General features: G+C 35.5%; 1 protein-coding gene across 1 annotated transcript; it reads left to right on the top strand.

Moving 5' to 3' along the window:
• Positions 1–22,682: 22,682 nt before the first annotated feature.
• LOC140859245 (tetrahydroberberine oxidase-like) lies at positions 22,683–24,670 on the top strand. Its single transcript, XM_073260936.1, has one exon. The coding sequence runs from the start codon at positions 22,973–22,975 to the stop codon at positions 24,584–24,586; it is 1,614 nt and encodes a 537-aa protein (XP_073117037.1). The 5' UTR covers positions 22,683–22,972; the 3' UTR covers positions 24,587–24,670.
• Positions 24,671–26,280: the final 1,610 nt, after the last annotated feature.

Here is a 26,280-nt window from a genome sequence, read left to right as displayed (position 1 = left end):
AATTTAAATTTAAAAAATATTAGTGATGAAAATTTTACGTCACAAATATCATAATTTTCAACATAAATTATCATCAGTAATAATTTTAAATTATTTATGATAAAAATATATTCATTACTATTAATATAATATAAAATTTTAATATTTTTAAATTTATTAAAAAAATTATTTATGACCAATTTTCATCGTTAATATATTTTTTGGTGACTAATATTTTGTCAGTAATAATCTATCGCTAATACTTTACAGATATTTTTTTAAATAATTTATGAATGTATATATTTAATTTATATTTATAATATTTTTTATAAATTAAAAATAAAAAATAAAAATAATAAATTTATATAATAAATCTATAAATAAATTTTATTATTTTATTATATTAAATTAAAATTATAAATGATCTAAAATAAAAATAAAAAGCTATACAAATAGGCCGTCAAGTGTTGGCATTTGTAGAAGAGGAACAGGCTGGGGAAGGAAAGCGCTCGGATGATCTCGGACCGGCCTGCTACTGCCTCATCAGCTGCATCATCTGCTCCATCTGCATCATCTGCTCTATCATCTAGATTTGGATCCACTGATACTCGTCAATACGTGCAGTCAACTAGCTCACTGCTCAATCTGCCTCTACACCTCCGCCAGTTAAGCATCACAGGCAGCATGGATGTCAGTCCTAGACGAGCGTGAGGATGAGGGAGCAATGATCCCATACCCTAGACCCTTAACATAATAGGATCTTGTACCAAGCACCTGATCATAGATCTCGTCATCTGTGGGTGCGGTCGAGCCCTCAGGGGTAGGCTGGGATCTGATGTCTATCATGTGATCTTGAAAATTGAAGTTATAGCTATTTTAATTTCATAGTGAAAATCAGATAGCGAATAAAAAAAATAATTAAAAAAACTTACAAAGAGCTCTTAGCTCCCCATCGTCCACTCCTTTGACCGTCGCTGGTGGGTCCGCTAGTAGATATCAATCCTACCAGGAAGCTTGACACTCTCAGCATCTCTCTACAATTTGAGAATAATTAATTAAAAAATTTTTAAATAGTTAAAAAATTATATACTAATTAAAAGTTACTTACCATCTGCTCTATGTGACGAGTGAACGATCTCGAACCCCCATAATGCGGTACGATCTGTCTCTTCAGATTTGCGACGTTCTGGACACATCTTCTTTGTACAGTTATTGGTTAAATTAGTAGATAACAAATTAAATTTAAGAATAAATGATTCAATCATTAAACTCTAAAAAAAAAATTTGGATGTGTAACCTGATATGTCGGATCCGCTATCATGTCCGCAGTGAATGAACACTTGACAGTCCAATCATCTATAGTGATGCAGTCATAGGGCTGCTGCCATGCTGCCTCCACCCCATGATCCTGCATCACATGGTATCAATTTTTTTTTCTTTCTTCTTTTTTTTCTTTTTTCTTTTTTTTTTCTTTTTTCTTTTCTTTTTTTCTTTTTTTTCCCCCACCTTTCTCTCTCCCCTTCCTCCCTCCCCATCGTCACCCACCCCTCCCCGCCGCCGCCCCAACCCCGACCTCATCTCCCCCAACCGCTGGCCGCCCCCTCCCTGGCCCCATCTATGCCGACCGATCCCCTCCCTAGCCCTGTCTCTGTCGCCATCGGTCGCCCCCTCTCCGGCCACATCCTGCCCACGTTTCATCCCCGACCCCCTCCTCGTCGGCAGATCATCTCCCCATTGGCCGACCCCCTCCCCCACCCATCTCCATCGCCGTCGGCTGCCCCCTCCCCGACCCTATCCCCCTCCGGCCCCATCTTGCCCCCAACCTCATCCCACCCATGTTTCACCCCCGACCCCCTCCCTGCTGACCGACCACCTCCCCACCGGCCCACCCCCTCCCCGGCCCCATCTCCATCTGTCACGCCCTTGACCCGAGATTGTGAATCGAGGGTCATGGCAATCGCCGCATACTCATAGAAAATTTTTTCCATAAGCATGCAAGGCATCTCATCATGATATCTTACACATAAAGTTAAATAATTTTTCAATTTTTAATAATCAACCCTTAATTCAAATAACAAATCTAAACTCAGTGTCCAAAAGAAAAATAATTGTCTGATAAAGTCAACACTAAAAATAAAAGTCTTGAATCAATTCTGAGAAAATTCTAAATCAAATGAGCTAACTCCATCTCTAATCGCTCTCCCAACCGAAATCCCGCATCATGCTAATTTTCTGGATCTGTAAAGAAAAACATAAAACTCATCATGAGCTAAATAACCCAGTAAGCAGTGTATACCTTTAACTGAATAAATCATGCAATAATACTATACATGTCGGTTTACTGATAATAACAAAAATCAATATGTAATTTCATGAAATTATAATCATACTATCAATCATATATAAAATTCAATTCATCATAATTTTAAATTATACTTATCATCTTAAATTCATCAATTTCTTAAGTTCTTCTTACCAACCATGACTATGACCATATTTTTCCTGTGGCAGGGTCATAATACCGCGTATCTGCTTGTGGTAGGCTACGAATCATCTGACAGCCAAGCCTTTTGGAACCGCTAGTCTCGCTGGCGGTTTGTCGCTGGTCTCTCTAGCGACATGTCGCTGGTCTCGCTGGCGACATAAACCCTCAAGACAATCAATTGCCAACGTATATGCCCCCATTGGCGGGGTCCTTTACATAGTCGGGTTGTTAAATTTATATCATCTTCCAATTCATATTTTATTTTCAAAAATAATATAAATAATTGATATTCGAGTCAAATCAATCATATCATTCTTTATAATCATACATCATCATAATAATTTTTCAACAAATAACTTCAATCACATATAATTTCTACAATTAACTTCAATCATAAATAATTTCAACAATTATTTTCAATAAATATTTTCAATCACAAGCATGCCATGAATTTATTTAATTCAAAATTTATAATTTACCAGATAAATTTAATAAAAGTAAACACTACTTACCTCAAAAGAAAATCTAAACTAAGAATTCTAGAAATCTTGAAAATCCTTCTCCAAACCTGATACGTCAAATATCATATTTTGATCAAAATTTCATCGAATTAAAAAAATTAAAATTTGTTAAAATCTAATGTCCCCATATGGATCAACTTGACGACAGCATTCAGGATTTTTGGATTGATCCATAGAAACTCTTCTTATATTTTTTTTAATTATTATTATTATTTTATTTTATTATTATTTTTTTTAATTCTATAAATCCTAAAAATCTAAGAGAGAGAGAGCAGAGAGAGAAAGTTTCTCTCTCCCTTTTTTTTTTTCTTTTCTTTTCTTTTTCTTTTCTTTTCTTTTCTTTTCTCTTTTTCTTCTTTTTCTTCTTTTTCTTTTCTCTTTTTCTTCTTTTTCTTCTTTTTCTTTTCTCTTTTTCTTCTTTTTCTTCTTTTTCTGAGCTCCTTCCTGGCCGAAACAGGGGACCGACAGGTCTCCTCCGTTGACCGACCATTCAGGCCACGACCGACACGACGAGGTCGGCGGCAGAGGGGGCAACTCTCTCGAGTTCGAAGAGGCAAGGCCAGTGGTCGGTTGTGGTCGCCGACGCCAGAAAACCAAAGAGAAGAAGAGACCAAACAGGGGTCTCTTCTCCGATCAAAAATCGATGACACCCATCGCCGGCAGTCGCGCACAGAGGCACGGGAAGAAGGAGAAAGAAGAGAGGAAGAGGAGGAAAACTTACTTCGCCTCCAGTGACCCCACCGGTGAGCAATCACGACGAGAACGAAACAAGTATCCGTAGCTCCAATCGAGAAAATCAGGGAGGAAGAGAGGGGAATAGGACCGGTGATCGGCTTCTAAGGAAGGGGAGGGCTTTTTTATAGAGAGCCCTAGGACTCCTGGTGGTCCTAGGACTCCCGATCTTCGTGGTTTAATCGGAGAAGAAAACTCCTACCGGGAGTCTTCTTCCCGGTTCCCCTGTTCTTCCTTTTTTTTTTGGGGCTTGGGTCTTTTAAATTGGGCCTTGGTTTGGGCTATAACATTCTTCACCCCTAAAAGAAATTTCATCCTCGAAATTTTTCATACCTGTGGTCTCGAAGAGCTGGGGATATTTTTGTTTCATTTCTTCCTCTAGTTCCCAAGTAGCTTCTCTTTTCGAATGTCGACTCCACTGTACCTTGATATAAGAAATGTTGCGACGTCTCAGCACTTGTTCTTTACAGTCCACGATCCGTATCGGATACTCTTCATATGATAGATCTTTTCTGGCTTGCAATGGTTCAAGTTCCACGATGTGACTTGTGCTTTGTGCTGCCCGAAGTTGTTCTTTAATTAATTGAATCTTCTCGACTGCTTGTTGAACAAGTTCGGGATCCAATATTCTCCGCTCACCAACATCATCCCAGTGAATCGGTGATCGGCATCTTCTACCATATAACGCTTCGTAAGGTGCCATACCAATGCTAGCCTGATAACTATTATTGTAAGCGAACTCAATCAAAGGTAGATGCTCATCCCATGAACTTTTCATATCCAAAATATAGGTTCTCAACATATCTTCTAAGATCTAAATAGTTCTCTCTGACTGACCATCAGTCTGTGGATGAAAAGCTATACTAAAGTTCAATTTTGTTCCTAATGCCTTGTGTAAGCTCTTCCAAAATTGTGATACAAATCTGGTGTCTCGATCCGATATGATGGTCACTGGAATTCCATGTAGCCTTTCAATTTCTTTCATATATAATTTTGTTAGTCTTTCCAAAGTAAATCCAACTCTAATTGATAGAAAGTGTGCAGACTTTGTCAATCGATCCACAATCACCCAGGCTGCATCACTTTTACTTGGAGTCTTCGGTAGTTCAGTTACAAAATCCATAGTGATATGTTCCCACTTCCATACTGGAATATCAAGAGGTTGAAGTAGTCCTGCAGGTCGCTGATGTTCAGCTTTAACTTGTTGACACACCAAACATTGAGCCACAAATTGAGCGATCTCTCTCTTCATATTATTCCACCAGTATATTTTCTTTAAGTCTCTATATATCTTAGTACCTCCCGGATGAACTATATAACCGGTCTAATATGCTTCCTGAAGTATTTCATGCTTGAGTACTGAATCATTGGGTACGCAAATTCTATTTTCGAACCTCAACGAACCATCATCATGTATCTTGAATTCAGATTGAACACCAGTTTTCACTGAATTTCTTATTTTCATTAGTTGTGGATCATCATTCTGGGCAACTATAATTCTTTCAATGAGTGTTGGCTGAACCCTCATATTGGCTAATCGTACTGTTGAGTCATATATTCGGATGTCTAATTTCAGTTTTCTTATATCCTCCAATAATTGACTTTGATGTGTGATTAAAATCATCAAATTTTTCATAGATTTTCTACTAAGGGCATCAGCAATGACATTAGCTTTTTCGAGATGATAATGGATTGTTAAATCATAATCTTTCAACAGTTCTAACCACCTTCTCTGTCTCATATTTAATTTCTTCTGCATAAAAATATACTTCAAACTCTTATGATCAGTAAACACTTCACACTGCGCACCATATAAGTGATATCTCCAAATTTTTAGGGCAAAAATCACTGCAGCTAATTCCAAATCATGTGTCGGATAATTCTGTTCATATGATTTCAATTATCTTGAGGCGTAGGCTACTACCTTACCATGTTGCATCAATACATAGCCGAGTTTCTTTTTAGATGCATCACTATATATTGTGAAACCTTCATCTCCTGTTGGTATAGTAAGGATAAGGGCTGAAACTAATTGTTGTTTTAACTCTTGAAAACTCTGTTCATAATCTTCGGTCCACTCGAATTTAACCTCTTTTTGAGTAAGACGAGTCAAAGGTGCAGCTATGCGGGAGAATTCTTCTACAAATCGTCTGTAATATCCTGCCATTCCCAGAAAGCTTCAAATCTCAGAAATATTTGAAGGTCTGTTCCACTGCATCACAGCTTTCACTTTTGTAGGATCCATAGAAATTCTATCTTTAGACACGATGTGTCCTAAAAAGACTATTTTGTCCAACCAAAATTTAGACTTCTTAAATTTGGCATAAAATTTTTCTTTCCTCAATATTTATAGTACACACCGTAAATATTCTTCATGCTCCAATTTGCTTCTTGAATATTTCAAGATATCGTCAATAAATACGACAACAAACTTATCAAGATAGGATTTGAATATTCTGTTCATTAAATCCATAAAGGCCACTGGAGCATTGGTTAACCCAAATGGCATCACTAGAAATTCATAATATCCATAACGAGTTCTAAATGCAGTCTTTGGTATGTCCTCTGTTTTAATTTTTAACTGATGATATCCTGAACGAAGATCAATTTTAGAAAAGACTTATGCACCTTGCAGCTGATCAAACAAATCATCGATTCGAGGTAGAGGATACTTATTTCTGATAGTGTTCTTATTCAACTCTCTGTAGTCGATATAAAGTCTCATACTACCATCTTTCTTCTTCACAAATAAGATTGGAGCTCCCCAAGGAGATACACTAGGCCTTATAAAACCTTTATCCAATAAATCCTGTAATTGATCTTTTAACTCCTTCAACTCCATAGGGGCCATTCTGTAAGGAGCTTTAGAAATCGGACCAGTATTGGGTGCCAACTCAATGGTAAATTCAATTTCTCTGTCTGGTGGTAGTCCGGTTAAATCATCAATGAATACATCTGAAAATTTATTTACGATAGGAATATCCTGTAACTTCAATTCATCATGTTCTTTATTCTTTATTGATACTAGGTAACCTCTACATCCCTTTCTTAGCATCTATCTAGCTTGTACAAATGAAATAATACGTGGAGGGGTGGTTCCTGTACTTCCATCAAAACTGAATGTTAATTCTTTCGGTATGTAAAAGTTCACTCTCTTTCCATGACAATCCACAGAGACATGATAAGTAGCAAGCCAATCCATTCCTAGAATGACATCGAAATCATACATATCTAGGACCACCAAATCTGTCGATAATTCTCTTTCTCCTATTCTGATACTACATGACTTGCACACACTTTCGGTACTCAAAATACCACCTACTGGTGTCTCAACATATAATTTATTTTCATAGGTTCACATACTATATCATGTTGTCTAATAAAAGTAGTGGATATAAAGGAGTGTATAGTACCAGAATCAAACAAAACTGAAGCATGAATACCAGATACAGGAATGATACTTGTCACCACAGCATTAGAGGCCTGAGCATCCTGTTGTGTGAGTGCATAAATCCTTCCTTGAGTTTTCGGCCTTTGACCTCCATCCTTTGTTTGTGTGGGTCTATTCTCATCTCTCTGGGGGCAATCTGCAATTTTGTGTCCTTTCTGTCCACAGCTAAAACAAGAACTAGTATTCCATGGGCAATTAAAAGACTCATGCTCTCTTCAACCACATCTCGAACATCTAGCTGTCTCATTCTCATAATTCTTATCATTTGCTGGCTTTTTTGCTGGACCCTTATTGTTCTGATTTCATCCTTGAGTTTCACCAAACCTATTTCTCTTCTTCTGATTCCGTTCTCTCTCCGCATGTGCTTCATTAACTTTCCTCTCAATTATTAGAGCTTTATTCACAACTGAGGCATAAGTAGTTAACTCATAGGGTACAACTTGTTTTTTAATTTCTGTCTTCAGTCTCATTTCAAATTAATGTACTCTATCTTGCTCAATCTCAACTAATCTTGAACAAACTTGGCTAACTTCGTGAATTTAGTTTCATATTCTGCAACGGATCTGTTCTCCTGTTTCAGATGAATGAACTCCTGCTCTTTCTGTATTCTGATACTTCGAGGGAAGTACTTGTCAAAAAATTCATCTCGAAATCTCTCCCAAGTGAGTGGTATCCTATCGTGTTCATATTTTTGTTCAAGTATACGCCACCAGTTGTATGCCTCGCCTTGTAACAGATATGCTGTGTAGCGGATCTTCTCTTCATCGTGGCATTCTTGCACGACAAATGCCTTCTCCATTTCCATAATCCAGTTATCTGCTTCCAGTGGCTCGATGGTCCCTTTGAAAGCTGGAGGGGCTAGCTTCTTAAACTCGACGATATTGTTTCTCTGCATCGGATGTTCTCCATGTCCAGGTGTCGGTGGAAAATGCTGATGTGGCTGTGCATATTGTTGTTGAAGTAACTGTTGTTGTGTTTGAACTACTCCGATCAGAATTTGCATTAGTTGAGTCATGTTCGGCTCCTCCTGTACTGTCGGAGTATTTTCAGTAGGATCAAAGATTTCCTCCTGCTGAGATGTGCCGCTATTCAATTGGAGAGTGTTATCACCAAGTGGATTTGATGTCCCTCCTACCGCTCCTTGAGTATTCTTCGTTCGTCGTGGAGGCATTTTGACCTATGGCAAATTTAAGATAATAACTTATCCTTAATAAGGTTATAAACTTACTTGAGACAGGTCAGATCATAATTATCATAACTAACCTCTCAAATTTCCTAATATCTATCCATCACTCGCTCATTCTATTCTACTTGTCTTTATCTATCTACTTATGCTCTGATACCATATTAATTGTCATGCCTCCGACCTGAGATTGTGAATCGAGGGTCATGGCAACCGCCGCATACTCATAGAAAACTTTTTCCATAAGCATACAAGGCATCTCATCATGATATCTTACACATAAAGTTAAATAATTTTTTAATTTTTAATAATCAAACCTTGTTCAAATAACAAATCAAAACTCAATGTCCAAAAGAAAAATAATTGTCTGACAAAGTCAACACTAAAAATAAAAGTCTTGAATCAATTCTGAGAAAATCCTAAATCAAATGAGCTAACTCCATCTCTAATCGCTCTCCCAACCGAAATTTCGCATCATGCTAATTTTCTGGATCTGTAAAGAAAAACATAAAACTCATCATAAGCTAAATAGCCCAGTAAGCAGTGTATACCTTTAACTGAATAAATCAAGCAATAATACTGTACATGTCAGTTTACTGATAATAACAAAAATAATATGTAATTTCATGAAATCATAATCATACTATCAATCATATATAAAATTCAATTCATCAAAATTTCAAATTATGCTTATCATCTTAAATTCATCAATTTCTTAAATTCTTCTTACCAACCATGACTATGACCATATTTTCTCTGTGGTAGGGTCATAATACAACGTATCTGCTTGCAGTAGGCTACGAATCATCTGGCAGCCAAGTCCTTTGGAACCGCTGGTCTCGCTGGTGGTTTGTCGCTGGTCTCTCTGACGATATGTCGCTGGTCTCGCTGGCGACATAAACCTCAGGACAATCAATTGCCAACATATATGCCCCCATTGGTGGGATCCTTTACATAGTCGGGTTGTTAAATTCATATCATCTTTCAATTCATATTTTATTTTCAAAAATAATATAAATAATTGATATTCTAGTCAAATCAATCATATCATTCTTTATGATCATACATCATCATAATAATTTTTCAACAAATAACTTCAATCACATATAATTTCTACAATTAACTTCAATCATAAACAATTTCAATAATTATTTTCAATAAATATTTTCAATCACAAGCATGCCATGAATTTATTTAATTCAAAATTTATAATTTACCAGATAAATTCAATAAAAATAAACACTACTTACCTCAAAAAAAAATCTAAACTAGGAATTCTAAAATTCTTGAAAATTCTTCTCCAAACTTGATACGTCAAATATCATATTTTGATCAAAATTTCATCGAATTAAAAAAATTAAAATTTATTAAAATCTAATGTCCCCACATGGATCAACTTGACGACAGCATCTAGGATTTTCGGATTGATCCATGGAAACTCTTCTTATATTTCTTTTAATTATTATTATTATTTTATTTTATTATTATTATTTTTTTAATTCTATAAATCCTAAAAAATTAAGAGAGAGAGAAAGTTTCTCTCTCCCCTTTTTTTCTCTCTCTCTTTTTTTTTTCTTTTCTTTTCTTTTCTTTTCTTTTTCTTTTCTTTTCTTTTCTTTTCTCTTTTTCTTCTTTTTCTTCTTTTTCTTCTTTTTCTTTTCTCTTTTTCTTCTTTTTCTTTTCTCTTTTTCTTCCTTTTCTTCTTTTTCTCGGGCTCCTTCCTGACCGAAACAGGGGACCGGCAGGTCCCCTCCCTTGACCGGCCGTTCAGGCCACGGCCGACACGACGGAGGCCGGCAGCATAGGGGGCAACTCTCCCAAGTTCGGAGAGGCAAGGCCGGTGGTCGGTTGTGATTGCCGGTGCCGGAGAACCAAAGGGAAGAAGAGACCAAACAGGGGTCTCTTTTCCGACCAAAAATTGACGACACCCACCGCCGGCAGTCGCGTACAGAGGCACAGGAAGAAGGAGAAAGAAGAGAGGAAGAGGAGGAAAACTTACTGCAGCCTCCGGTGACCCCACCGGTGAGCAATCATGGCGAGAACGAAATAAGTATCCGCGGCTCCAATCAGAAAAATCAGGGAGGAAGAGAGGGGAATAGGACCGATGATCGGCTTCTAAGGAAGGGGAGGGCCCTTTTATAGAGAGCCCTAGGACTCTTGGTGGTCCTAGGACTCCCGATCTCCGTGGTTTAATCAGAGAAGAAGACTCCTACCGGGAGTCTTCTTCCCGGTTCCCCTGTTCTTCCTTTTTTTTTTTTTGGGCTTGGGTCTTTTAAATTGGGCTTTGGTTTGGGCTATAACACCATCACCATCGGTCACCCCCTCCCCAGCCCCATCCCACCCCCCCAACCCCATCCTGCCCCCGTTTCGCCCCCAACCCCCTCCCTGTTGACCGACCACCTCTTTGTCGGCCGACCCCCTCCCCAGCCCCATGGCACCGCCGGTCGCCCACGGCCCCCTGCAGACGGCTTCGCCCCTCGGAGGCCCCATCAACACAAAAAAAAGGGTAGGAACCTTACCTTCGGTGGACAATGGACGGCGGGGGGCACGGACGGCAGACGGTGGCGGTGACAGTGGAGAGGGGCTCATCGGCAGGAAGAGAGGGGGGAGAGCACGGAGAGAGGAGAGCTCAGGGAGAGGGAGGGAGAGAGGGGAGAGGAAAAAAGGAGAGGAGAGAGGAGAGAGGAGAGAGGGGAGAGGGGGGAAGAGGGTTTCGCATGAAGAGACTTCGACTTGACGTACATTGAAAGAACTATTAGCGATAAAAATTTTCATCGCTAATAATGATATTAGCGATGAAAATTTAATTTTTATCATTAATAATTCCATTAAACAAAAAAAATCATTAAAAAAATTTTCTCCCTAAAAAAATTATTTGCGATGAAAAAAAATTTCATCATTAATTATGTTATTAGCAATGAAAATTTAATTTTTGTTGCTAATAATTTCCACCAAAAATAATTGTTTTCCCATTAAAAAAATTTTTTACTAAAAAAATTATTTACAATGAAAATATAATTTTTGTCAAAATTATATTTTTGTCAAAATTATTTACATCGCTAATAATTTTTGTCAAAATTTTTCTGATGAAAAAAAATCTATTTAAAAAATTATTTGGGATGAAAATTAAAAATTTCATCATTAATTAGTTTATTAGCAATGGAAATTAAGTTTTTATAATGAATAATTCTCATAAAAAAAATTTGCCACCAAAAAAATCTCCCCTCTAAAAAAATTATTTGCGATAAAAAAAATTCATCATGAATAAAATTTTTAGTAGCAATAATTAGATTTTTGTCACCATTAATTTTTTAAAAAAATAAAAATTTCTCACTAAAAAAATTTTTCCTCTTAAAAAATTTTGCAAAAAAAATTATTGATAATGAAAACTAAATTTTAGTCATTGGTAGTCTTATTAGCAATGTAAAAATAGTTTTTATTGAAAATAATTTTTAGAAAAAAAAAATCCTCAATAATAATTTCATAAAAAATTAATTTTAGATTTTTCTCTTCAAGAAAATTTTCCATCCAAAAAATTTAACAACAAAAATGATATTAGAAAAATATTCATGATGAAAAATAAAATTAATTTTCTTTAGTCTAAACAATTTTTGATCTAAAAAAAATTTTCAAAATAATTTCATCAAAAATATTAATTTTTTATTAATAAAAAAAATTTATATAAATAGCTAATTTATGATTTTTTTCTTCAAAAAAAATTATGTATATAAAAAAGCAGCTTGGCTATCCTTTGTAATGCATGCTTTTATGGATCTAAAATATGTTAAAGAGCCTAGTTGATGTTTATATGGCTTTGTTAGGATTGATCAATTAAGTGGCCTAAAAATTTAGTGATATTTTTCATATGATTAGAAACTGTGGTCGACATAAGGATTTGTAATCCGACAGAGTTTGATTTCTATCTTTGCAGCTATGCTGGTATAAAGGTAATATTTTTTTGATATTTTTTTCTCATTATTTTGTTTTTCTAGGTTAGGAGGGACTAATCCCTACCTTTTCTACCCTATAATGATGAGTGGCAACTGGTGAACTAGTTTTTATAGGTAATCTTCTTGGTTTTAAATATTTGCATAATCTAGTTTTATCTAGTTTTCAAAATAATTTTTATCAATTTATCTATATTTTATTTTCATTCAGAGGATCAGCAGACCAACACCTTATCATGTACTGTTGGATGATAACTATTTTTCTGCTGAAACATTGCAGATGTTAAGCTAACAATCTTTGTTATACACGAGCTAAATTTTGATCATATTCTTATGTTGTGATAGATACCTTGTTTGGACCAATTTTTAGGTGATTTGCTAGCCTTAGTTTTTATATAAAGTCTGATTGTTTCTATACAGGATCGACATCAATTGATGGTTCTAGGGATCAGACTGCTGTGGTGCATCATCTACCACAGATTAAGGACAGCATTCAGGAAGTTATATTTTTTTGTTAAAGATGTTATAGGATTTTATTGTCACAAGAGATTATTGGCCAAACTTTTTTGGGATGATTTAGAAGTAAATGACATAATTTAGTCTATCGAACAGTTGATAAAGTTTTATTTTTTATACAGTTAGAAGTTGATATTTTTTCTGAATCAAATTCTTTGTGTCTAATTTTTTGAGGCAGTTTGCTCCTAGATCTTATAAATGGTTGATTAAGTTGTGGGTGAAGAATTTTATTGCATCATCTAACAAAATCTGAGTAATGAGAGAATGATTCTTTTTCAGTCTCGAAAGTCATTTTTTTTGAATTTTTGATTTTTTTTAATTATTAACGATGAAATTGTTTCATCATAAATAATGAAGTATTTATGATAGAAATTATTTTTTATCACAAATAGATAATTATTTATGATATTTTTACTATTTTATCGTAAATAATCTATAATTTTTATATTTTTTATTTTTTCATAATATTAATGATGAAAATATTTTTATCATAAATAACTGACTATTTATAATAAAAAATAAATTTCTATCATAAACACTAAGTTATTTATGATGAAATATTTTCATCATAAATAATCTATAATTTTTATATCTTTTAAATTTTTTATTTTTATTAAAATATTGATGATGAAAATATTTTTATCATAAATAATAGACTATTTATGATGAAAAATAATTTTTCATCACAAACACTATATTATTTATGATGAAATATTTTCATCACAAATAATCTATAATTTTTATATTTTTTATATTTTTTATTTTTTTAAAATATTGATGATAGAAATATTTTTATCATAAATAATTGACTATTTATGATGAAAATAATTTTTCATCATAAACACTATATTATTTATGATGCAATATTTTTATCACAAATAATCTATAATTTTTATATTTTTTAAATTTTTTATTTTTTTAAAATATTGGCAATAAAAATATTTTCATCATAAATAATTAACTATTTATGATGAAAAATAGTTTTTCATTGCAAACACTATATTATTTATGTTGTAATATTTTCAACATAAATTATCTATAATTTTTAAATTTTTTAAATTTATCATTTTTTGAAAATATTGATGATGAAAATATTTTCATCATAAATAATGGACTATTTATGATGGAAAATAATATTTCATCATAAACACTATATTATTTATGATATAATTTTTTTATCACAAATAATCTATAATTTTTATATTTTTTAAATTTTTATTTTTTCAAAATATTGGTGATGAAAATATTTTTATCATAAATAATTGACTATTAATGATGAAAAATAAATTTTCATCATAAATAATATATTATTTATGATGTAATATTTTCATCATAAATTATCTATAATTTTTATATTTTTTAAATTTAATATTTTTTAGAAATACTAATGATAAAAATATTTTTATCATAAATAATGAACTATTTACAATTAAAAAAAATTATTGCAAATGCTATATTATTTATGATGTAATATTTTTGTTACAAATAATTTATAATTTTTATAATTTTTAAATTTCTCATTTTTTTCAAAATATTGGTGATAAAATTTTTTTTCATTATAAAAATTAACTATTTATGATGGAAAATAATTTTTCATCATAAATACTATATTATTTATGATACAATATTTTCATCACAAATTATTTAAAATTTTTATATTTTTTAACTTTATCATTTTTTTAAAAATATTAATGATAAAAATATTTTCATCATAAATAATATACTATTAATGATGAAAAATAATTTTTCATCACAAACACTATATTATTTATGATGCAATATTTTCATCATAAATAATCTAAAATTTTTATTTTTTTAATTTCTCATTTTTTGAAAATATTGGTGATAAAAAATAATTTTCATTGTAAATGTTCAATTATTTACAACATAATAGTTTTATCATAAATAATCTATAATTTTTAAATTTTTAATATTTTTTAGTTTTCTTAAATATTAGTGATGAAAATTTTTTATCATAAATAATTGAGCTTTTTGTGATGAAAAATATTTTTTATTGTAAATACTCAATTATTTATAATATAATATTTTTATTATAAATAATTTATAATTTTTAAATTTTTTATTTTTTTTCAAATATTAACGATGAAATATTTTCATTGGGAATAATATTATTTTTGATGAAAATATTTTAGATTATAAATACTTAAATTATTTATGATGAAAATATTTTCACCATGAATATTTAAAAATTTAAAATTAAAATAAATATTTTATTATTTATGATGAAAATAATCATCACAAATAATAAGTATTTACAATGAAATTTTTTTCATCGCTAATATCAAACTATTTGCAATGAAAAATTAGTTTCATCATAAATATTTTATTATTTATGATGAATTTAATTTTTCATCATAAATATTCTTATTGTCGATGAAAATTTTTATGTCACAAATAATTTCATTGCAAAAACTCATTTTTTTGTGGTGATATTTACTCCGTGCCAAAATAATGTTGCATGCCAAATTAAAATATTTACTCCATGTCAAACAATATTGCATGCCAAATCAAGTCCATGCCAAAAGTAATATTGATGCATTCTTAATGTTCATCGATTATCTTTTATGGTTGAGTTTATGGTTGCGTCAGTTAGCAAAAGTAATATTGATGTATTCTCGGTGTTCATCAATTATCTTTTATGGTTGAGTCGGTTGGTATCTTTTAAGTCAGTTGGTATCTTTTATGGTTGGGTTGGTTGGTATTGACTCAGTCAGTCCTCGATGCTGAAATTTGATATTCTATGTGCTCTGTTCTCCACTCATCAGTTTTCATAAGTATTTGAAATATTATATTATTATATATTATTATATTATTATATTATATTAAAAATATTGGACAATCTCAATAATTAATTTTTTTGCAACTAGTATATAAATTGTAACATGTGCTTTCAGATGAAAAAAAATTTGTAACATTAATTTTAAAATAATGTAACCCAATAGTTGATTACAAAATTATTTTAGCAAAAAAATGTACAACTATCGAGAGGTGTATATATCAAGATACTGGGGCCTCTTGCGCATCCGTCTCTCGTAAACGCATGTCATCTCTGGCCGCTGGCATGATGGCTCAAGCATGGTATCGATCGGTGGGGAGGGAGGTGGAGGCTCGCTCACTCTCTGTGATAGAGACGCAACATCTATCGGGAGGTTGAAGTCCAAAAAGCTAGGATATAAGGTGTGCTGGACATATGAAAAGATACTCAGATCATCTGTCGATGGTATAGTCTGAAGTCATCTATCTTCTAAGACAACTCGCATAGTATCAACAAAATCGTCCATAATATCGGCAAGTGCTCGATCCCTGCATCCAACAGTGACCGAATGGAATCCGTTCCTTGCCATATGATATAGCGACGTGATCCTCTGAAACTATCAGAAAAATAAATATTATTTATAAGTATACTAATAACAATATAACAAAATGAGAAAAAGCAAAATGTACTTACGACAATATCCATCATGCCATCCGAAGCATGGAACCTCATCTCTAAATGCTCACTCATCAATGGTGAGATGAATCGTCTAGTGATGCTCCTGTACCATTATAGATATGGATCATAATAATCCATTATGGAAAGCATGGGTGGATCAGTCACAATCAAATCCTCCCGTCGCTCCCATGCATCAATATACTTTTGATGCTCTCGAACCTAATCATGGCAACATCACCCTCATCGATCCAAACGGTGGAGAGCATCTTGAGTGTCACATAGTGGGGGCACATCCTGATGCATACCAAACTGTCACATCACATGCTCCGGACAATAGATCTCCATGATGTGAAAATAAATGAGAGGTGCATGTTTCTCCATACATGCTGATCTGATCGGCATATCTCGGGCAATATGGCCAATATCTTTGGTGTGTAAGGCACCCATAATATCTGATCATCGCACTGCTGATCTAGCTGATTCTTATAATATATAACTGTATGCGGCACCAGATTGCTGGCACCAGTCAGTCAAGTCCTCCATCTATCCAAAACAAAGCCACTATGTTATTATATGAAAATATGCAGTCATTTATCATGTAAAATCAGTGCTACTAGTTATATACCTACATCCTAATGGATCAGCTTGATCATATTGTACGCCATCAAATGGACCCTCAAAACAGCATCATCCACATCTAACGGGACATATCCTACTACATCACCTCCTGCTGCCAGCTGGTGGGCTTCTACTCTGAGAAGCATCCGATCTGGCCGTCCGATATGTAAATGCTCCCAGATCCAGAGTTGAAGCAATACCAATGGCCCTGCTATCTCATATGCATCTAGTCTGCTGGCCTTACAGAGCTCATGATACAAGAAGACTAACGTAGCGCTGTCCCAACTCTACTGCCCACATGCATCGAGATCATGTAGCAGGGGTAAGTATAATAACTGCCATGAGAATTAGACTTATCGATGAATAGATGCCCACCAATAAGATAAAGAATAAATGCCCGTGAATATCTCCGTACGGTCTCATTATCTGCATCATCCGATAAGTGATGGAATGTATCGCGAAGCCAGTGAAATCTCAATGAAGACCCCGATAATATCACCTCTGGCGGTCTAATCCCAAGCAACTCCTCACAGAGATCCGACCAAATGATCTGCATAGTACCAGTGATAGTAGGCCCATGCACTCGTAATCTAAGGAGAACAGCAACATCCTGCAACATGATCATTATCTCTCCGATGTGGAGGTAGAAAGTATGAGTCTCTTGACGCCACCACTCTACCATGGCTATAATGAGGGCCCAATCAAGCTGTATGTCATAAACTCTAAAAACTTCAAAAAAATCAGTCACATGAAGATACTCTACAATCCTCTGATATGGCCGCTAAGCATGCATCGTGGTGGAGCCTCTACGTCTGCAATGCAGGGATCCCATATCCTCTTCAGAATATATACTGTCACTATAGTGTCGAGTCTGGAGATAGAGCACGATAGGATCAATCAGCCCCAGATATACCTCAAAGTCTGAACCAGCTATGTTTGAGGTATAAAATGTAAAGACAAGTGTACGAAAAAGATAAAGATAGTAAGAATATTAAGTAGCCAATATTAATAACATGATGATTTCGTACATTTTTTCGAGTGTTTACATGATATAATTACATAATCAAAATAGTTTAAAAAGAATACAAGTATTACATAAAAAGTAAAGATAAATCAGTACCGTTGGAGACATCTATGTCGATTATGCCCTATCTCCTTGCACAATCCGCATCATACAATATTTTGATGCTCCATTGCATCCATATCATTTCGGATCCTCCTTGATTGTGGACGTCCCTTTATCTTCTTGTGGATGGGTGCGGTATCAATCTTGGTGCAGTCCACTCAGGCCAATAATGCGGACTCTCTGGAGGATGAAAAGTAAATGCATATGACTACTCATAATATCCAATAGTATAACAATCATCAATGAACTGCTTCCAGTGTAAATTCTCATTGGCACAAACAGCAAACAAGTGGGAGCACGGATAATGCAGTAACTGCCGCTTCCTACATGTGCATGTGCATGCCCCTAAGTCGATTATCTGTGTATAATCAGGTTCATCGGGGCTGTAATACCTTCATCTCAATCGAATCTCATACAAACCCGATTGGTTATTATACTTAATCACACAATACTCTCTAGACTTCAGCTGTTGTACATTTAACTTTCATCTAATCTTATCTGTGAATATTCTACCGGCCTTCCTTCTCGTGCTGCAATTGCATATCTAATACTGAACCACTTCGACAAGTGTTCGAAGGAAAGATGAATAAGAGCGATAATGGGCAATGAGCGAGCCCCCTTCAACACCTTATTGAAGCTTTCAGATAGATTGATATTCATTATTCCATACCTACATCCACCTATGTCATACACCAATGCCCATTTACTCAGATCATCAAGTCGATATGTTTTTAAATATTGAAAGCAATTGGGCCATGTTCTCTCACTATGTTGCATGCTTTAATCAAACTTTCAGAGATGATTTTGCTTTGCAGTTTGATGGAAATAAGCTAAAAATACAGTATCATGGAATCGATCATTTAGGTTAGCCTCAATATGTCAAAGACATAATCTATGATATCCATATGGTGCTATTCATCCAACAGATTGATCTGAAATAGCAACTAATATTCTTTTATGTCGATATGAAATTATGCAAATCTCCATACGATCACGTGCCACATAATAGCACAAATGCCATAAAAATCATGACCAACTACTACGATTCTCACCTTCACAAATGACAAATGTTAGAGGATAGATACTCCCATTTTCATCCCTTCCCATAGCTATCATGAGAGTACCCTTATATCGATCGTATAGATATGTTGCATCAATACTAATCAGTGGGCGACAGAACTGAAAGCCTTGAATGCATAGATCAAATACCCAAAAAACTTGGTGGAACACCTCTGTATTTGCCTCTGTTGTAGAAAATTTTGCAAAATCTACTACGATCCCCTCGTTGGCATGATAAACTATAGCTAACCAAGGACCCAATGCATTATAGGACTCTGTCCAATCTCCAAATAGCTCATCCATAACAAGTTATTTAGCTATTCAAGTCCTTCTGTAAGATGCCTCGTACTGCCATGCATCACGTACATAAGCCTGACAGGCTGATATGGATATCTCTGCTCTAACTAATCCTCTAATGATATCGATAATCATGTGTGCATCAAGCTGTGGATGATTTCGCATCACATCTGTATTCAAGCATGTATGTGGCCATTTATATACCGTAATCTCCCATCACTGCATCTTGGTCCGAAGGAATGCACGGAGATGTCAACTACAAATATTAGACTGTTTACACACAATGCTCCATTTAACTCTATCTGATTTGATGACTTTGAAAGAATGGTGGGTGTGAATGGCATATTATTTCACGACATGTTGGACTTGTTCTTTCGACCCAAATATCATTCCTTTTCTTAACTCTTCATTCTCACCAAGAAATGAATGTTTTGGCAAGGCTCCATGGGATGCAGCCTCATCATCATCGTCGGATACATCAACTAGCCCAAATTCAAGAACAAGGAGTACCTCATATGGTGGGACATCCTCTTCTACACTAGATTCTTCACTATCACTGCCATTAGACTCAGCATCATCATCCTCATCTTCATCATCAGTAGGATTAAGATCATAACTAACAGCGGTTTTATTTTCAATTAAAGTTGTCTCATCCATTATAGTTCTCAATCCTCCTAGTCCGGCACGTATTGTATGTGGCTAATTAAGTAATATAGGATCATAAGATTCGTGCTCCACGTGCTCCACGGTAGCTACCACATAACTAGGACCCTCCATGGTAGCTGCCACATAACTAGGACCAACATCTGTATCATCAAAGGTGTTATATGAATATTGATATGCAGACTCTATGCTACCATATACTGAGGACTACTAGTCACGGATGTTGCTGGTCCACCAATGGTACATACGGAGTGCCTTTGTACTGATATCCAGTTTCGTCAGCTATTGGAGCTGCATCAAATAGAGAACCACCCATCTCCGACTATGCAAGTAGGGTAGATATAGTCTGAGACACACTAACATGCTGTTCGTCACCACCCGAAACTCCTACCGCTGTCAGCTCAAAAAAAATTTCAATAGCTCACAAAACCTCCTCTGATGGGATGCTCAAGATGATGTTCGTGTTTTGATCATCTTCAATAGGTACAGTCAAATACTGTCCAACAGTATGCATAAAAAATCTACATAATAGGAAAACTCCACAGTGATTGGTGTTTCATCCGGTGACAGCATAGTAGACCCGCAAAAATTTTAGATATGTTGCATTTCGATCCACCGTGGTCATCTGGATCCTTCCACCATCATAATATGCACCGTTAGCATTATGACTGATCGTCCTATCTTAATGAAAGATAATAGTGATAAGACTTGGATCCATTTTGTTGAAAATTATTATGAGAAGTAACTGCATGAACATATAAATAGATGTTTACCAAAAGGAAGTACTTAATATTTCAAATGACTTACATAATAAATGCATCCTATTGCTGTCTACTAGGTAAAGTTAGGTCGTATCCCATTCAAAAATTATCTTAATTCTATGAGTAATTATGTTAATCAACCGATATGCAATAGGGGCCGAAAGAAATTTTGACAGTATTTTCATTTAGTTCTCCCCACATGACTGAAAATGTGTGAGGAGAACTAAAGAAAAATACTGTTCGAAATTTTTTCCGACCCCTATTGCGCATCGATTGATTACCATAATTACCTATAAAATTAATTATAATTTTTAAATTATCCAAACTGTACAATCAATTGATCAATATATATAATTCTTCCATCCATATAAAAAAAATATAATTGTACGAATGTTTTAGAATATATATATTAATAAAAAGATGGATTTGGTTTCATGTAATGCAAAATTTTTAAAAAACATAGACTTAATGGTTTGGTTGGGCCACCGGATTTTGGGCCAACCAACCAAACAATTTCAATTTCAAGTAGAAAATTATTTTGATAATTTATTTATAAATAAACATTAAATTACTTTCCTTACCTTTTATTATAAAATTATAAATAAATATTATAAAAATAAATTTATAATTCAAATAAAAAATAAGTCATAAAAATTAAAAAAATAAAAAAAATTATTCTTGAGGAATGCAGGTGGCAGTACGGGGAGGTACGATGGGGAGGAGGGAACCGGGGTTCTTGCACTGAGAGGAGGGAGGGCCGCCGGAGAGGAGGAGGGGGACGGCCATAGGGAACTGAGGTGGGGGCGTTTGCGTTGGGGACCAAGAGGAGCGGTGGGGGCATTTGCGCCGGGGACCGAGAGGAGTGGCAGGGTTCGCATGAGGAGGAGGGTGGACCGAGAGGGAGAGATCATGTGGGGAGGAGGGGGGCACCGAGCGGCAGGGATCATGCGAGGAGGAGGGGGGACCAAGAGGGAGAGATCGAGTGGGGAGGAGGAGGGGACTGAGAGGGAGAGATCATGCGGGGAGGAGGGGGGACCGAGTGTCATGGGGAGGAGGGGGGACTGAGTGTCGTCGGGAGGAGGAGGGGGGACCGACTGTGGGGAGGAGGGGGACTGACTGTGATTTTTTTTTTTTTGCTTAAGTCCTTAAGAGTCGGTGATTGGAAGGGCGAGTTTCATAGTCGCCCATTAGGAGGGCAACACATATAGTCATCGTTCCATAAGGCGATTATGAAAGCTGTCCTTTCATAAGGCAACTATGAAACTCGCCTTTCCATTCACCGATTTTCTTGGCTGACTCATACCCCCACATGACATGGGAAGGGGTCCAGGTGGCACCTGGTAGGACGACTTTTTTCTGGACAGTAGTTTGATAAATACTTTTTAAGGAACATTATTTCGGTAAATTATTTTAAAAATAACAGTAAATGGGTAAAAAATCTTTGTTTTCGACCTAAACTCTCATTGACCAAAAATATTAGTGGAGTGTTAACCAAAAGAATATTAATGGATTTGTGACAAGACTACTGCTTCTGATCACCAGATACATCACCGCTTAATTTACTAGGCTGATGTGGCAGTCAGGGATTGGTGTGATATAGCAAGCCTTGCTTGCCTCTCAGCCAATCATCGACCACGCCACATGGATGAATTAGCAAAACTCTGGTGGGTGATTTCCAACTTTAATTAGCTTTGTTCTTTCTAACAAATCTTCAAAAAATTTACCATGCAAGCGCACAATGCATCCTCTCCGGCACAAAAAGAAGTCAAAGAAACAAAGCAAATACATTGCACACTGCCATATGTTCCAATGCACATTTCATCTCCGGGGATCATGTTTTAAGAAGTCCTAGTCATTTTCAAGCCAGTTGGGACCAAGAAAATATGAACACCAGAGCAGCGAGTTTCTGAAACTCATAGAGGTTGACAGCTTTGGTGCAATAGAAATGCATGCTTTGAAAAAATTTACGACTGCCTTCCCTTTGTTATAGCAGAATCTCTTCCAATTGCCTCTCAAAAGTACGTTCAATCGTGACGGTTGGACTTGGCTAAAATTCTAAGTCATCCTTGTCACTTCTTCCTGCATGTTCACAACTCCATGGATTTTCTCTTATAAATGGTCACATCCCAGAATAAGAACCATCATCTGCAGAAGAGAATCAATAGATAGCAGAGGTTACAATGGCAATATCAGCCTTTGGAAACCTTGCAATTATTTCTCTCTTGCTTCTAACAGCTACATCTGCCATCACAGCTTCCAATACAGCCCATGAAAACTTCCACCAATGCTTCCTAAACCACACTCAACTCTCCAATGCCTCCTGCCATCTAGTGTATACCCCAAATACCACTGCCTACAACACTGTCCTTCGATCATCCATCCAAAATATCCGTTTCCTCTACTCATCCACTACAAAGAAGCCTGTCCTCATTGTCACACCAACAAATGAATCCCACGTTCAAGCCTCTGTCATCTGCAGCAGAAAGTATGGCCTTAATATCAGGGTCCGGAGCGGTGGCCATGATTATGAGGGCATGTCTTATGTTTCAGACGATGAGGTGTTCATCATCGTCGACCTTGCTAACCTCCGATCGATCAAGGTCGATGCAGAGCATGGCACCGCTTGGGTTCAGGCTGGTGCAACACTCGGAGAACTTTATTACGCAATTGGAGTGAACAACAAGACCACTGGTTTCACTGCAGGAGTATGTCCTACCATCGGAGTCGGTGGCCACATCAGTGGCGGTGGAATCGGGACCATATCAAGGAAGTATGGTACAGCTGCCGATAATGTGATCGATGCGCAATTGGTTGATGCCGATGGTAGGCTCCTGAACCGAGAATCTATGGGTGAGGATCTGTTTTGGGCCATAAGAGGAGGCGGTGCAGCAAGCTTTGGCATTGTCCTCTCCTATAAAATCAAGTTGGTGTATGTTCCACCTATAGTCACTGCATTTAATATTAACAGAAATTTGAGGCAAAATGCTACGTACCTTGTAAGCAGGTGGCAGCAAATTGCAGAAAAGTTCGATGAGAATCTTTTCATGAGAGTTATAGCTCTAGCTGTTGATGACTCAACAACAGGAAATAGAACCATTCAAGCTCTGTTCAACTCTCTTTTCCTTGGAACATGCAAAGAACTTGTCCCCTTGATGGAAAAGAGCTTTCCCGAACTGGGTTTTGAGGCCAAGGACTGCTCAGGTTCGGAGATGAGTTGGCTGGAGTCTGTTCTCTTCTTTGCAGGCTACAGCAATGAAAGTGTAAACATCTTATTGGACAGGAGACCTGAATACAACAGCTCTTTTAAAGCTAAATCAGACTTTGTGAGAGAGCCAATTCCTGAGACCGAGTGGGAAAAGATATGGAAATTTCTTCTGGAAGCGAAAGATGAGCCCCTGGTGATGATAATGGATCCCTATGGTGGAAAACTGAGTGAGATTTCAGAATCTGCAATTCCTTTCCCTCACAGGAAGGGAAATCTGTATAAAATTCAGTACTTCATGAGGTGGTTTGAGATAGATCCTGCAGTGACAAAAAGGCATCTAGATTGGATGAGGAAGTTGTATGCCTTCATGACTCCATACGTCTCTAGCCTTCCAAGGGCTGCCTATCTCAACTACAAGGATATTGACTTGGGTAGAACTGTCAAACATACAACTTACAAAGACGCAAGGGTTTGGGGTACAAAGTATTTCAAGAATAACTTCAAAAGATTGGCATATGTGAAGGATAAGGTTGATCCAAGCAACTTCTTCAGGAATGAACAGAGCATCCCACCCCTTCTGGTTCTGTAAACTGTATTGGATATCAGAACTTGCTGTTTTATGTTACATTATCTTATCTTGATGTATCGAATAAAAATATTATGCTTGAGTTCATTGTCGCCTATGTATATTACAATGGATAATCAAACAAAAATATATATAGTACATTTTGTTTTCATAATTTCCTCAGATGTCCATTGGCGTAGATTGAACAGTCGGGTATTTGCCAGTTGGGTGATGCATCTATTTTCGAGTGATGGTGATGGATCTCTATAATGTGAAAAGTATGCAAAAATCATGGATAAAGCTTTGACAATTAGGCACTTTACCATGCATCTCTTTGTTACAATAATATGCCATATAAAAGTCAAGTTGATTCCATTGCGTTGATTACGGAGGAAAGATCTCATTTTAGTATGCAGCTGTAATTGTTCTTGGATACTAATCAAAGGGTGCGTTACCTAGTGCCCATTTAGTATTGCTTTTGTTTTCTGATTTTGTTTTCGTCGATCTAAGAAAAATGAACTGGACAAAACAACATATATGATGAAGCCCCTTTTGTTTCTTCAAGACATTTGTTAAAGTTTTGACAAGCAAAAATTATGAGTGAAAACATAGGATTCTTTTAGAATTCCAATTGGCTCCCATATCCTGTTGTACCCAGTGGTGCTTTTGAAAGTTAAATAAAGCTTCTCTTGTCATGAGTATGGATGTCGTCTCTCTCTTGCATGGTGGATTTTACATGAGGATGAAAGTAGTATACATATTATTCGTTCGGATCTGTTTTCGTATCCAAATCAATCTGGATATAGATAAAAATTTAAGGATCTGACTAATATTTATATCCGTATCCATATCCGTAAAAAAAAAAAGATATGGATATGGATAGATAATTATCCGATCCGTATCCGAATATCTGAATCGATATGCAACCCTATATAATTTTATATAATACTTATTAATTTTAAAAAAAATTACAACCATATAAATATGTTATTAATTTGATTTGTCATTGATTGAGTAATATCTTTGATTTTGTAGTCATAAAGTTTAATTATCTAAGTTATATTCATAATTATATCCATACTTTCAGTATCCGTTTAAAATAAATATGGATATAAATTTTTGCATCTGAATAATATTTATATCCATATTTGTATTCATAAAAAAAATAAATATGGATATGGATATGCTAGTATTTAATCCATATCCGATCTGATTTCAGCCTTAATTTTGCATGATTTTGTAGAACCTAGAATGACAACGTGGCTAGGTGGCACGGCCTTTGGTCATGAAATGTCCTAAAGGCATCAATTGATCAAGTTCATGGGGTCAACAAAGGCCCTCTTGGTAATGTAGAAAGAAACGACTAGTTCTCCCCCTTTTGGCTCCTTAATTTTAGCATCTCAATCCATTAGCCTTAAGAGTTTTAAACTAATAACTGCTGTTGTGGTAGATTTTCGTCTCGAGGCTGGACTTACTGGAGTTGGGTAGCGCTGGACCTACAAAATAAGTTTCTAATTGGAAATATCTCCGATTGTGACCCTCCGATGCTTAAGTCAGATATTTGACAATAGAGAGAAAGAATATTTTAGTTTGTTTTTTCGTACCTCAGGGGTCCCTTTTTCTTCATCTTTTATGCATGGTGCCCGTAACTGCCCGGGGACGATAATCGGGGTTAATCTCGATCGGTTCGAATGCGTTGTGGTGAGAGTTTGGGCCAT

The sequence above is a fragment of the Elaeis guineensis genome, chromosome 7 (genome assembly GCF_000442705.2).
Source record: "Elaeis guineensis isolate ETL-2024a chromosome 7, EG11, whole genome shotgun sequence".
Classification (NCBI taxonomy): domain Eukaryota; kingdom Viridiplantae; phylum Streptophyta; class Magnoliopsida; order Arecales; family Arecaceae; genus Elaeis; species Elaeis guineensis.
This window is presented reverse-complemented; position numbering and strand designations above follow the sequence as displayed.